We start from the raw sequence: 15,266 nt of genomic DNA, 5'->3' as shown, positions 1-15,266 counted from the left end.
ACCCTCCCTGTCCCACCCCTCTAGGTGGTCACAAAGCACCCAGCTGATCTCCCTGTGCTATGCGGCTGCTTCCCACTAGCTATCTATTCTGCGTTTGATAGTGTATATATGTCCACGCCACTCTCTCACTTCCTCCCGGCTTACCCTTCCCCCTCCCCATATCCTCAAGTCCATGCTCTAGTATCATGTTTATCAAGGTATCATTGGCATACAGTAAAAATCACCCATTTTAGGTGTACAGTTCCCTGAATTTTGACAAATACACACAGCTGTGTTACCTGTACCACAATCATGACACACAACATTTCCATTGAAGCCGAATCTAGCCTCTGTATCCCGACAGGGAATTAAATCTCAGAGACAGAGTTTTGGGTGAAGTAGAGAATAGCTTTATTGTTTTGCCAGGCAGAGGGGGCCACAGCGGGCTAATGCCCTCAAAACTGTGCGTCCCAACTTGGAGGGGGTAGTGAGAAATTTTATAGTAATGGTTCAAGGAGAGCGTGATCAGCTCGTGGACATTCTTCTGATTGGCTGGTGGGGAGGTAAGTGGGCGTCAGCATCATCCACCTTCTGGTGCCAACCAGTCTGGGGTCTACGTGCTTAAGCAGCATACTGTCATTAACCGTTAACTTCTCCCACCTGGTGGGGGCCTCAGTATCTGCAGAGCGGCTCAAAGATACTGTTACAGTGTGTGTATCCCTTGGGGGGAACCAGGACCCTGCCCCAAAGCTACACTGTTGTTTCTCTTGACTGTTCCTCCCTTGTCTCTGCAGCCCCTCCCTTCCCTAATTAGCATCAGTTTGAACCTGCTCATTGGCGCTCAGGGAAGGTCGTGGAGGCTGAATGAAGCCCGTTTCCTGTAATCAAGAAATGGGGGACACAGAAAGGCTTTTGTGCCCGGGAGCCCCACTGGGTCGTGCTGCTCATCACTGTCACCCCAAGGATGTGTCCTGGAGAACACCTTAGGTCCTTTTTCTTCTCTCTCTCTCTGCTGAGAAGTTGGGGATACAAGATACACAAGCATGGAAAATAAAGTTAATACTTGAAAACTGAAACCGAATCTTTGCCTGGGAGTTTAAGCTACAGCAGATAAACTATTTTATAATCTTTACTAAACATGTTTTTATATTAATTGAGCTGTTTCTTCTAGATACGTAAACAAAATAGTTAATGTGAAGATTATAACCTTCACCTGGACATTTGAATTGTAGGGGATTGACTTTTTTTTTTTTTTTTTTGCTGGCTCCTTGGAGTTTATTTTCCACTTGGTGCAAGGCACAGGGTTATGGGGTGTCAGGAAGGCTCTTGTGTGGCTTGGATAGTAAGGAGTGGGGTCCTCTCAACTTCCTTTTTGGTGTTTTGCTGTTTTAATATTAAAAAACAACTGCTTCCGCTGGCTGCAGCCCGCTTAGTGTCGGGAGGGAAGGGGGTGCTCTGATGAGCCTAGTGCCTTGGAAGGAAGCCTGGCAGCTGTTGGGGGCCACTCAGGACAGGGGCCTGCAGTTGGTTTTGCCAGGCTGCTGCTTCCCCACGGCTTCCTGAGCCAGGTCATAGGTGATCGTGCTGGTGGAGGCCTGGGCAGATTCCGAGTGCTCTGGGGACTCCAACACTGTGGCCATGAACGGGAGAGTGGAGTTCCTGAAAAAGAAGCTAGCCCACCAGTGTCCTGGGTGGGCTTTGGGGAGAGCGGGCTGGAGGGGGATGGCTTCCCCAGGGCACTCGGCACATCCGCAGGAGCTGTTACTGGAAGTGGCGCCCAGGCCGCGCCGGTAGTAGTCGTGGGTGGCCACGAGTGGGCCGCTGGAGGGCATGGCTGCCATGCTTTTGCCTGTGGGCTGGGGGAAGTCTCGGCGGTGACCCGTCCTGGGCCTGGGCGCGCGATCACGGGCGGCGGGGACCAGGGCGCTAGGCCACGGAGCCCATCTGCACAGGAGACCGCGGGTGGCCGCTCCACCGACAAAGTTTATCATATAATAATGTGAACATGTATGCTTTAGGAATAATTCAACTGTTTCTTCTTGGTAAGAAACTACTATTTAGTGGAAGTGGGATGTTCCCTTCAGGAATCATCTTGGTTCCAGTGCGTTCAAGACGCTCGCATTCAGATGAGCTGTGGATGCGCTTGTTCCTTCCCTTATCCCCACTCCCTCTCACACCCTCGATCAGTGTCCTTCACTAACTCTCCAGGGATATCTTTCTTCCGTTTTCAACAAGCCAGTTCTCCTCTATCTGGGGGAAAAATCGTTTAATCCTTCTCAAATACAGCTGGGTTCCTAGTAACTAACATTTGTCGAGTGCCAGTAAATTGCTAATTGCTTTTGGTCATTATCCCACTTTATTCTCCCAAACCCTGGTTGCAGGTAATATTTTACAGAAGAAAATATGATGACCATGTGCCTAGACTGTCGTTGTTATGAAATCCCAGCACGTCGTCCCATAGGATTTGCTGTGAGAATCAAATGTAATCAGTGAGGAAACTGACGCTTAGGAGGGGCAGGAGGGTGTATATTTCAGGCTCTTGGGAAATCTGCTTCACGTTCCTCTTGCAGCTTGATTGCTTTGACTTTGTCCCCGTCTCTCCAGCATGGCTCCATTTCTCCTTCACTCCCTGTACCTGAAACTCTTGGCCTTTACTCGAGGTTTTTTGGGGGCCACATATTGCAGAAATTCTCTCAAAGTGGCTTAAATTTTAAGAGGTAAATATATTATAAAGATAGGGGAGTATCTCACAGAACACAGGGTAGAAAGTACTGTTAGGCTTCTGACAGGACTAGCAGCAGGAATTAGAAAGCAGTCAGGAACGAGGGCAACACCGTCTCACTCACTTGAACATGAAATCCTTTTTACATAGGATATCTTTAACATCCAGTAACTAGTGTTCCTTAGAACCTTGTCACACCAAGTGTGACCCATGGACCATCAGTATCAGCTGAGAGCTTGTTAGAAATGCAGAGTCAGGCGGCACCCCTGGCCTACTGCATCAGATTTTATATTTTAACAAGATTCCCCAGGTGATTCGTGTGCACATAAAAGCTTGAGAAACCCTAGCACTGGCTTACAGCACAGTTAGGGGAAACACTAATCTATCGGGCCCCCATCAAATCGGGAGATTCAGCAAATGCCTTTATAGTTTTTAACCCCCTCAATAGGAACATTTGCAGACTTGTTTGGTGCATTCCTCAAGAGGCCTCCACTAGATAGTCCATTAGAATATGAGCCCCATGAAGCAAGGACTTTGTTTTGTTATAGCTGGGCTCCTTGCAGCTAGAACAAGGCCTGACATGTGGTAGGCACTCAGTTGATCCTTGTTAAATTTTTTAAAAGCACCACAGGACAAAGGGATGTAATAGAGACAGTCCCCTCGCTCCTTCAGCATTCTGTGGTGCTTGACTTTGCTTCAGTAGAAGACACTGACTGTAATGATTCACTGCATGGGACGTACGCTGCCTGGGATGGACTAACTGCTGAACCAAATAGACCTGAAACTGTACAAAGGCTCAAGTGCAGTAGAGCTTGATTTCTTGCTCAGTAACTAGTGCTTGACAGGTAAACGAGTCAACAGGGTGCTCTCCTCCATGTAGTCATTCAGGACCCAAGCTGATGCAGGTCCTACGACCTTTAACATGTGCGTCCCAAGTGGCCCTGAGAGTTGTTTCATCTTAGCCAGCTGGCAGGGGAAAGCAGCACGTGGGAGTTCTTTCTGTACGAAGCATGAGAGTAGTAGAGAGCGCTTCCTCTGGTAGCCAGCCTTCAAGATAACCTCTGCCTCCTGGTCTTCATGATCATGCAGAGCCCCCTCCCACACTGAATGGGATTGACCTGTGGAAGAAATAAGATATTGCAGAAATGACAGTGTGTGACTTCCAAGACTGAGTTTTACTATCTTGAATCACTCACTCTGAGGGAAGCTGGCTGCCATATGATGAGGACATTCAAGTATCCCACTGAGGGGCCCAGAGAGCTCCCACCAATAGCCATGTGAGTGAGCCAGCTTGCAAGTATATCCTCCAGCCCAAAGCAAGCCTTCAGATGACTGTAGCCCTGCCCACACCTTGACTGCAGCCTCATAAGAGGCCCTGAACCAGACCACCTTATTAATAGACTCCCGAATGCCTGACCCTCAGGAAGTATGAGATAACAAATGTCTGTTGTTTTAAGCAGCTTAGTTTCAGGGTAATTTGTTACGCAACCGTAGTTGATTAATACATTTCCACCCATTTCATTGGCTAGAAATCAGCCATATGGCCGCACATGACTGAGAAATGTAGTCTAGCCCAGAAATAAGAGGGTTTTGCTAAGCAGTGGGCAGAGTCTTCCACAGGAGTAGACAGAATAATCCAAAGATAAAATAAGCAGAAATAGAATTGAGAACCCAGGTTCAAACCATAGAGCTAGTGGACACATTTTGCCCTTCTCTTCATCTTTGCAAAGTCCACCTACTCTTAAAGGGCCATCTCCAGTCCTTGCCTTCTTCTTGAAACTGTCTCTGTGCTCTTCAGACCACATTCCTCTCTCTCTCCCCTCTGAACTCCTGTAGCTCTTCTTGGCTTGATCTCTTCTGTATTCAGCAATAAATGTCACTGGTGCAGAGATGGGAGGCGTCATTTGACGTTCAATCATGCATTTCCTTGTGATAGCTCTTATATCACTGTCTAGGACAATTATTTAACTTTTCATGTCTATATGTTGTCTTCCCAATTATATTTAATATACTAGAGGGCAGAGACCAGTGGAGGTGGATGATATATGATTTGTGACCACATTAGCTCAATAATCTGTAAAGTGATTTATTGAAACCACCAAATCTAGCCTTGATGGGAGTTGAATTTTAATAGGAATTCGGTCCCTTCCCTAGATTACTAAACATATGATCACAACCATGTGTTTAAAATTCTGTTTGCTAAGCATTAGATCATATCCTCAGTGGTACCTAGCACAAGGGTAGTCAGTGAATATTATTTGAATATAATTTTAACAGTAACTGCAAATGAGAAACTTGATTAAATTTTGTATAAACTATATAATGATATTTAGAAAAATTCAATGACAGTAGTTTTTAATCTAGATTTATTCGACACCACTCACTCACCTGTGGTTTCTAGCAGATCCTAATCAACTTTAAATTTTAACCACTTTGTCTTGGTTTTATAAAAGCGACCAATCATATTGCCAGCAAATGTTACTTCATTTACTCTCATTAGCCCCTCCTTATGATATATATTAGTCATTTAAAATAATTGCAGAGGCTTTATGTTCACCTTCCATTTGAATCTTAGCTTGATGCCAAAAGTAATGACTCAAGGACTGACAAATAGATATTGCCTGATAATAAATTTATGAAGAGTTTATCAAGCGTGTGCGCTGTTCTTTGTCAAGCATCTTGTAGCTAAACATAGCAAGCAGGCCATTTAAAGTAACAATGCTCACGGTAGAAGCTTTTAAGAATGATCACAGAATACAGCTCCTTGAAAGGGCCGAGATAAAAAAAAAAATCGCCCTGTGATCAATTATTTCAGCTAAAAATTACTCTGGTGACAACTTTGTTATTTTCTGTTCTGGAAAAAAAAAACCACTTTATTTTCATATCATTGTTGAATTTTGTAAAAGACCGTGAAATATTAGAATAATGCACACTGGTTGAACTCATGGAATATGTAGTCTAACTGGCTCTGTAAATCCTTGAAATCAATTATTTATACTATATTTAAGGATTGTTCAAGGAAACTGAGGAATTTCGATTTTAAAATGCTGGACCTTTCAGTGTAAGAGGAAAAAAATATGACTGTGAGCTTTTCTCCAAAGATAATGTTCTAAGCTGACTTGGATCACTACATGTTAAACTCACATTTTTCCTCTGCTGAATTAAATTAGGGAGTTGATTTGTTTTACAGATTCCATAGAAATTACAGTGGCTTTGAACACCAGGCAAACTTACTGAGAGTACAAAGATCATTGGTTAAAAGAAAAGTTCTTTGTGTTATGTCTTTATGTGTTCAGATCCCAGAGTCCCTGAAGCAATATCAGCTAAGTATGCCACACTGTGATCTTGTAAATAAAACATGACAATCTGAAGGTCAGAAACTGTTTTACCAGGGTGCTCTGACTGCTAAAAGTAGGACCCATGATTGACACGCGTCTTCTGTACAGTTGTGTCCTTTACTCTAAGTCTGACCAGACTTCATTGTATAATCACATTTCATAGGCTTCCTTCCAGAGAATTTTTTAAAATATGTCCATTGACTCTTAGCTGTTATAGCTATTTCTAAAATACTGCAAGTACCACAGTATTTGTTAATTTGTTCATATCCTGTAAATTTACCATGATTTCATCATTAAAATGTTAAGAGACTATAAAGCTGATTAGAAAGGAGTACTATAAAAATATACACCATGCAAAATGAAATTAAATTACAATATACTGTTATCACTCATAAGAAACAATCAATAGTGGACTATTTTTGGAAAAATATATCTATTTTGAAATCATGCTGTTATCACTGATGAAAACGATTCAGTGTCAATTGAACACCAAATTATTTTAACTTAGAGAACATACAAATCAAAGGCACTAATAGAAGGTTTACAGAGGAAGGGATCCCTCCAGACCAGAAGAGGACCAGTACTGAGCAGGGATTTAAGAAGGGGTGGTTGTACTTTCTGGGTAGTGCCCTGCATTGGGTTCTGGGGGCGAGAAAGACCCTTTAAGTGCAAAGAAACTAAGTGCTTGCTTTCAATGATAATAAATGGGAGGCTGAGGAGACCCCATCCAACCCTTCTACCAGTTTGGGAGAAACCTCTCAAGAAGGGGAAAGCTTTATAAAAGAAAGGAAGGCCTTAAGAAACAGAGTGATACATCATGTCCCTTAGAAGTGGCCCCGAGGGAGTTCCCTGGTGGCCTAGCGGTTAGGATTAAGGACTTCCACTGCCAGTGGCCTGGGTTCAATTCCTGGTCAGGGAATTGAGATCCTGCAAGCCACTCAGTACACCCCACCCCACCCAAAAAAATGGCCCAGAGGTAGAACTAGTGGTTGACCCATGACCTTGCTGGGCATCTTCGTAACTGGACAAGAGCAACCACAGAGCTTGCTGTGACCCATTGGCCTCTGGATGAGCCATCTTCCTCTGCCCCAGCCCTAGATCAGCCCACTTGCTGCTAGAACAGCATGGCAGCTGAGAGCTCCAGAATTTTATGAGAAGAGAAATGGTTGGTGCTAGGCCCGTCAATGGTGCAGACATATTTTAGAACAACTTCTGAGATTTTTAAACATCATTAGGGACCACTTGCCTATGGGTTGAAACAGTCATTTGAAATCACCAAATTCTGTTTATAGTTGAACAGCAAAGGGCTTTACTTATGAATACTGAAAGCTTTCACTGGTATATAAGAAATTAGAGAAGTAAATACGAAGTATGTATTCCAGGCAGACTCAAGATAAAAATAAAACTCCTTTTAAAAACTCGAGGCAAACACAGTAACACATTCGAGGCATTTAACAAAGAGCTGTTTAAGAGTCAGAATATTCAAGTGTTATATTTTTTAAATTAAGGCTATCATGATTATATTTGTTAGAATATGCACTGAGCTGTTATTTCTCTATTCTGAAATACATTGGGCCTCCCACGGAGAACAATTTACCCATCATCTTTGCCTGTAGTATACCAGCATGGCTGTACTTTGTATTATCACATCTGAGACTCAGTCAGTCAACAAAAGAAGATTTAATATGTGACTAACAGCACTCATTTTTCTTTAAAGAATAAAATCAAAAAAGAATAAAAGAATCAGAGACAGAAGCCATGCATCTTCATATGGCTTAATATGCACTAGGATAGACCTTAATTAATATCATAATTCACATGTCACATAGATCAGTGCTTCTCAAGCTATTGTCACAGACAAATAACTTTATAAATTACAATGAAAATAAATTATTAGGAAAGTATTAAAAAGCATACAAAATGTAAGCCCACCGATCACACAGTGTTACAGTAATGTCAAATTTTTAAAGAAGTTTCTACATGCTTATTCTCAATCCCTGTGCTTACTACAGACCTGTAACAGTTCGTGGGCTAGTGCTGGTCCAGGGACCATACTTTGAGTAACCCCGGTTGGTGTAAGTTACATTCACTCCAAGTTTCATAGGTCAAATTTTTTTTTTTTTTTTTTTTTTTTTTGGTATGCGGGCCTCTCACTGTCGTGGCCTCTCCCGTTGCGGAGCACAGGCTCCGGACGCGCAGGCTCATAGGCCATGGCTCACGGGCCCAGCCGCTCCGCGGCATGTGGGATCTTCCCGGACCTGGGCACGAACCCGTGTGCCCTGCATCGGCAGGCGGACTCTCAACCACTGCGCCACCAGGGAAGCCCAAAAATTATTTTTTATTTAAACTTTATGTCAAATGTTCCTTGAAATAAGAGAGCCATTGACAGTGACTTAGACATCATCACCCCTTTTCCAGTAACCTTTACAATATCACTTAATGTGTGTTCAAAATATGACACATCATTCTGCACTGAATAACTTTTGTAAAGTGAAAGCTGCCTTCTCTTATTTGCCTGGGTATTTATTTATACCACCAGCCCCCAATCTTGTTCCCTAAATAATTTAAGAAAAAGGAGTATTGAATGTGGTGTATACCCGTGTAATTGGTCTTTCAACCTTATTTGCAGAAGTTTCATGCAAATTCAGTTCTACAAATTTGTTCAGTTTAACTTCAGTGGTGTTTTTAAAGCATTAGACTTTCAATGCCTCTAAGTGAGGCATTGTCAGTTGCTCAGCCCCACATACATGAGTTACCCGGCTCTCAGCCTTTGGCTTCTTAACCAGGGTATCCTGCTGTAGTGGAAGAGGATGTGTGGGAGGCCGGATCCACCTGGGTTAGAATTTTGGATCTGCGACAGATGATCGTGGTGCTTCCTGTGCGACCTACACAGGTTGCTTAAATGCTCTTAGACTCATTTCCCTCTTGTAAAATGCAGATAATACTTAGATGGCAGGGTTCTTAGGAAGGTTAAATGAGGCAAAGTAAATGCAATGCCTGGCGTGTGTAGTTGAGCACCCAGTAATATTCCCATCCGTATCTACCTAACCATGCCTCATTTCCCCTCACCCCACCCCTGCCCCTGCTCTTTGCACCCTTGGTATTTTGCCTCTGGTGAGTGTACTGCTTCGCTCTGCTGAAGAGGAGGATAAAATGAACCCATCAAAAATATACCTTTACTAAGTACAGAGGATATACTATGCTAATAACTTGAAGCTTGGCCACCTAGAAAAGGGATGACTCAAAGAGGGCACTAAGTGAAAAGGAAAGCTCTGAAGGAAAGAGCTCTGGAAAGCACCTCTCTCGGAATATAAAAAATTCACCAAAACAAACAGTGAGTGCTCATCCATCTAATGGAGCCATCTTCCCACCCCACCCCCCACCCCCGCCCCGCCCCGCAATCTCACTGATGAGCATCATTGCCTGAACAGCGCAGCACATTCAAGGGAGTATCTCAAGTAACCTTGAGAAAACTGCTCTGAGGAGGTGAGGGGGGAGCTAGGATATACAGGAGTTTTGCAACAAAAGGCAGGTAGTCTGAACATCAGAAGATTATTGTTAATTAAAGAAAACGAGATTATCTCAAGTTAAGGAATTTAGCACTTAGTATGGGAAGATGCCAGAGTCTGGGCTCACTGAAATCATTCCTTTGATATGCACCTCAGCTATCTGGGGCCAGTATCCTGTGTTTTCTCATCCTGCATTTCCTCAGGGCTCACCGTAGGGAGTGGCTGCAGTCTGATGGCTACTAGATGGCAGGTATTCTTTTTTTCCTTCCTGAGTTCCCTCAGGGCTCACAGGCTCACTGTAGAAGTTGGCTGCACTTGGCCGTGGTCGCTGATGACTGTGACATCCTTTGTTTACTGATATGGCAGGCAATATTTTATTTCTCACTGTGAACCTGAAACTGCTCTTAAAAAGTAAAGTCTTAACAAAAAAAATGAAAGCTACCCCCACCACAAACCACTACCCCACTCACACACCCCCAATCACAACACCCTCCCCCATCCCCTCCAAGGTCTTTCCAGCCCTAAGAGCCTGCTCATTTCTGCCTTATTGCCCAGCTCAGTGTGAAACTTTAGGCATAACCCAGTCATCAGCCTACCCCATTCTGCTTTTCTCCATGAAGTGTCTTGCTCCTTCTCTTTTTTACTACTACTCCATGGCCACCTCAGATACTAGAATCCACTTGACTAAGAATTCCAACTCAACAATAACAAAACAGGAATTACTAATCTTTTATTGAGGTATAATGGACACGTACACTGAAACTAATATAATGTTATAGCATAATGATTCAACATCTGTATTACCACACAGTAAATCTAGTTAACATCCATCACCACACAGTTACATAATTTTTTGCCTTGCAATGAGACCTTTTAAGATCTTTCACCAATTTTCAAATATGCAATACAGTATTAGTAGTCACCATGCTGTACATTGCATCCCCAAGGCTTACTTATTTTATAACTGGAAGTTCATACCATTTGACTCCATTCACCCATTTCACATACCCCCTCCAGCCCCTGCGTCTGAGAACCACCAATCTGGTCTATCTATTAAGCTTGGTTTTAGTTTTTAGATTGCACGTACAAGTGAGATCATTCAGAGCTTGTTTTTCTCTGTTTGATTTATTTCACTTAGCGTAATGCCCTCAAGGTCCATCTGTGTTGTAACAAACGGCAAGATTTCCTTCTTTTTTTATGGCTGAATAATATTCATGTGTGTGTGACATTTTCTGTATCCATTCATCCGGTGATGGACACTTACGTTGTTTCCATATCTTGGCTATTATAAATAGTGCTACCGTGAACATGGGGGTGCATGTATCTTTTTGAATTAGTGTTTCACTTTCTTCACATAAATACCCAGAAGTGAAACTGCTGGATCATATTGTTCTATTTCTAATTTTCTTTGAAAAACTTCCATACTGTTTTCCATAGTGGCTGTACCAATTTACATTCCCACCAACAGTGCACAGAGTTTCCTTTTCTCTACATCCTTGCCAACACTTGTTATTTCTTGTCTTCTCGGTAATAGTCATTCTAACATTCTGACAGATGGGAGGTGATATATCATTTGTGGTTTTGATTTGCATTTCCCTGATGATTTGTGATGTTCAGCATCTTCGTGAATGTGTCGGTCATCTGTATGTCCTCTTTGGAAAAATGTTTAATTAGATCTTCTGCCCATTTCTAATCAGATTGCTTGTTTTTTGTTTTGTTTTTTTGCTATTGAGTTGTATGAGTTCTTTACATATTTTGGATATTATCGTCTTATCAGGGATGTGATTTACAAAAATAGTCTCCCATTCCATAGGTTGCCTTTTCATTTTGTTAATGGTTTCCTTTGCTGTGCAGAAGCTTTCTAATTTGATGTAGTCCCAATGTTTGGTTTTGCATTTGTGGCCTGTGCTTTTAGAGTCAGATCCAAAAACTCATTGCCGAGACCAGTGTCAAGGAGCTTATTGCCCAAGATTTTTTTCCAGGAGTTGTATGGTTTCAGGTCTTACGTTCAACTCTTTAATCCGTTTTGAGTTAATTTTTGTGTATGGTATAAGATAGTGGTCCAGTTTCATTCTTTTGCTTGTGGCTGTCCAGGCTTCCCAACACCATTTATTGAAGAGACTGTCCTTTCCCCATTGTATATCCTTGCCTCCTTTTTCATAAATTAATTGACCATATATCCATGGGTTTGTTTCTGGGCTCTGTGTTCCATTGATTTCTGTGCCTAATTTTATGCTAATACCATACTGTTTTGATTATGAAAGCTTTGTAATATAGCTTGAAACCAGGAATTGTGATCCTCCAGCTTTGTTCTTCTTTCTCAAGATTGCTTTAGCTATTTGGGGTCTTTTGTGATTCCATACAAGTTTTAGGATTGTTTGTTCTGTTTCTGTGAAAAATGTCATTGGAATTTTGATAGGGATTATACTGAATCTGTAGATTGCTTTGGGTAATATGGACATTTTAACAGTATTAATTCTCCCACTCCATGAACACAGATAATCGTTCCATTTATTTGTGTCTTCAGTTTCTTTCATTAGTGTCTTGAATTACTAATGTTTTAAAACACGTAAAATTGTATTATGCATGCTTTATATTGTATCCAAGCATGAAGACATAACAGTTTGCCTGAAGTGGAGGTAGAAGTCCCCTTAGAAGTCTTCCATTAACTGACTAACTGACCATATCATCCCTTCTGTAAAACAAGATGATCAAAGCCCATGATACATGGAATGCCCACATTCCAGTCCACCCATGCAGCTCAGCTTCCATCTTTTAAGTTGTATGCTTAAGAAAAGATCTCTTGGGTTTCTTTTCTCAAGTTTGTTTATTCCAGTTGTAATTGTAGGTATGTTGTTTTAAATACTATGCAAGCTAATGAAATGTGAATGCTAGTGAGGGGAGGGAAGCAGAGTTGTACAGAGGGAGAAATTGAGTGGCAATGTGTTGATCCCAGGGGCACTATTTCATAAATATCTTGCCCACTAAACTCCATTTCAGGATCTGCTTCCCAGGAAACCCAACCTACAACAGTGTTGCTATGCATCACAGCACTTAGCCTGGGGAAATAAAAATGTTTATGTCCATTCAGCTTAAATACAATTTCATCTAAATATGGTCAGAGCTTAGACCAGGGAATATTTAATTCAAGGTACCCACTAGCCAAGAAGAGCACAATGTCCTTTATGGATATAACCATCTCTTCTCATGAGCTACACTGACTGATAACCATAAATGATGGGCAAACTGGAATTTTTAAGACATATATCCTAACAATCAAATCTTACAGGAAAGGAAGTTCAATGTAGTAAAATATTTAGGTTCAGAAAATCTAGACATTCCCTTTTAATATTAAGATTAGAAGTCCTGCGTAGATTAGAAGCTGTGAGACTTCAAAAAGAAGGAAATAAAACACCAGGAATTCAACACTGTGACAGAAATCTCTAGATCTTTTTCTAAGATGATAAATTTAGGCAAGGGAACGATCGCTCCTCATTACTGATGAAAAAAGAAATATGCCTGACAATAGCTGTGGGTGGACTTGCTACTTGGTCCCCAAAGCAGTCAAGATTAAAAAAGAAAAAATAGTCATTATTTGAAATTTTCCATAATGGTGACAGCTATTACAGTGTGCTCTCTTTTGACCTAACGATCTAATCTACCTGATTTGCTACTGGAAAGTTTCACTGATGACTAAAAGGTTTATTTAGCTAATAAAATTACTCACTGTCCCTAGATAGAATGATAAAGATTTATTTTAATGTGAATAGTGACAAGAAAAGTGTCATCAACTATTTGCAAGAATAGGCAAGCAAAGAAAATAGAAAGGAAATAAAAACATTGTAATGCATCACCTCAAGAATTATCCCTTTACTTTTCTTCGTTATGCATAGGGACTTCAGAGATATTCAGTTCCCATATTCTATCAGGGTGAAAAATGACATCTTTCCTATCTATAAATAGAAAATTTTATGACCTGCTAAAATTATACTATATACCCAAATCCTACATGGAATTATAAGTAGAAGGGAAGTTAGGAATTGACATGCTGTTGCACTGAGAAATCTTCATCACCAAGAATAAAGAGGTTAACCTGTTTCCTCTCCCACCTACTTTCCATTGCCTCTGCTTCTTTTATCGGAATCATCTGACCATAAGTTCTGATTGTTTACCTCCAGTTGGTCTAGGACCTAGTACCACCTTTGATTTCTTATCAGAAACATTTTAATCAAGCATCCCTAAATCTTTTCTAATGTGTGTTTTTAACTGATTCTGATGAAAATTTGGAAAGGCACCTGAATCTAAAAAGGAATGCACATTCCTAATGGGATAGGGCAGGCATGGCAAAAGCAACAGTCTATATGCTCCATACTCCTAGGGCTTCTTGGGGAGAAAGGGGATGTACCAATTAACTATGGCGACAGTAATGCTGTGTAACGAACAACCACAAAATCTCAGTGGCAAACAGTAATAAGCGTTTATTTAGCCCATGAGTAACCGAGTCAACAGGAGTTTAGCTGATCTAGTCTGGGCTTTAGCTGAGTGACTCTGCTGATCCCTGCTGGGCTTACTCATGCATCTGTAGGGTTGACCAAATATCAGTGGATCTCTCTGGGCTTGGCTTGAGTGACTTGGCTCTGCTCTACATGTCTCTCATCCTCTTTCTGGGACCAGCAGGCTAGCCTGGGCACGTTCTTCTCAAGGTGTTGGCAGAGGGGTAAGAAGGCAAGCCTGATCCCGTAAGTGCTTCTACTTTTGGGTCATCTCACATTTGCTAACATTCCATTGGCCAAAGTTCATCACATAGCCAGACTCAAAGTCAAGTATCAGAGAAATACAGTCCACCTCTTTAGTGGGAAGAACTGTAAAGTCTTATGACAAAGGGTGTGGACACAAGAAGGAGTAAAAAAAATTAGGGCCATTAATTCAGTCTACCATAGGGGAGGAGCAAAAGCAGTTGCTTTGATATCAGAACTGCCACTCACTGATGTGCAGGCGTATCCTGCACGACAGCACCTGAGAAAGGGGTGGTAGGGACTGGAATCCAGCCCACACTTCACTCCCCAAAGCCATGCACCCGGGCATGGGGCTGTGTCCTTTTTCTAACAAAAGCGCTATGTGGGTTAGTGGAGCCCTGTTTGAAATTCACCATTGAAGGCTTCAGAAACTACTGTTGTATCACTGTCTACCCACTGGATGCAATTATAAACTTTCTCATCAGGTTTTTCAATTCCATGTTGTGCTACTTCAGTTACCCCCTTCTACCCCCAGACCACCCCCTCCAGATATCATTTCCAACACATGCAGTATATACCAATCCCAGTACACAAACCCAGGTTGCCAAGACATTTAACTTATTTTCTATAGCTAAACTTAATTTCCATTTTAGACCCCCATTTCAGTCAATGGTAGAAAATTAATTCCAGTCAATTCAGCATTACCCCTTCTCCACAGTTGTGTCAAACGCGTGGGGGATTTACGTGCTGTCATGCGGTCAGTGGAAGATCTGGTGTGTGGTCGTCACATAGCCCGTGAAATGTGAGGATGATGTGCGCCCATAAAATCCTCTCACATGCAATCTTCCATGCTCCTTCCCTAAGCTGAAACCTTAGAAACCATGAGTCAAAGATGACAAGGCAACAAGAGGGTAGGAGCCTTGGATCCCTGAATCATCACCTAGAGTACAGCCACCTGCCCATCAGGAACACTCTTTGGGGA

General features: G+C 42.0%; 1 protein-coding gene across 1 annotated transcript; it reads right to left on the bottom strand.

Annotated features, from left to right (window-relative positions):
• Window positions 1-1,484: 1,484 nt before the first annotated feature.
• Window positions 1,485-1,820, bottom strand: LOC102987180 (pancreatic progenitor cell differentiation and proliferation factor-like). The gene has a single exon (XM_055081559.1). The coding sequence runs from the start codon at window positions 1,818-1,820 to the stop codon at window positions 1,485-1,487; it is 336 nt and encodes a 111-aa protein (XP_054937534.1).
• Between the last annotated feature and the right edge of the window lie 13,446 nt (window positions 1,821-15,266).

This window comes from Physeter macrocephalus, chromosome 21 (assembly GCF_002837175.3).
Source record: "Physeter macrocephalus isolate SW-GA chromosome 21, ASM283717v5, whole genome shotgun sequence".
Taxonomy (NCBI): domain Eukaryota; kingdom Metazoa; phylum Chordata; class Mammalia; order Artiodactyla; family Physeteridae; genus Physeter; species Physeter macrocephalus.
The sequence above is the reverse complement of the archived record's forward strand: the minus strand, read 5'-3'. Positions and strand labels throughout refer to the sequence as shown.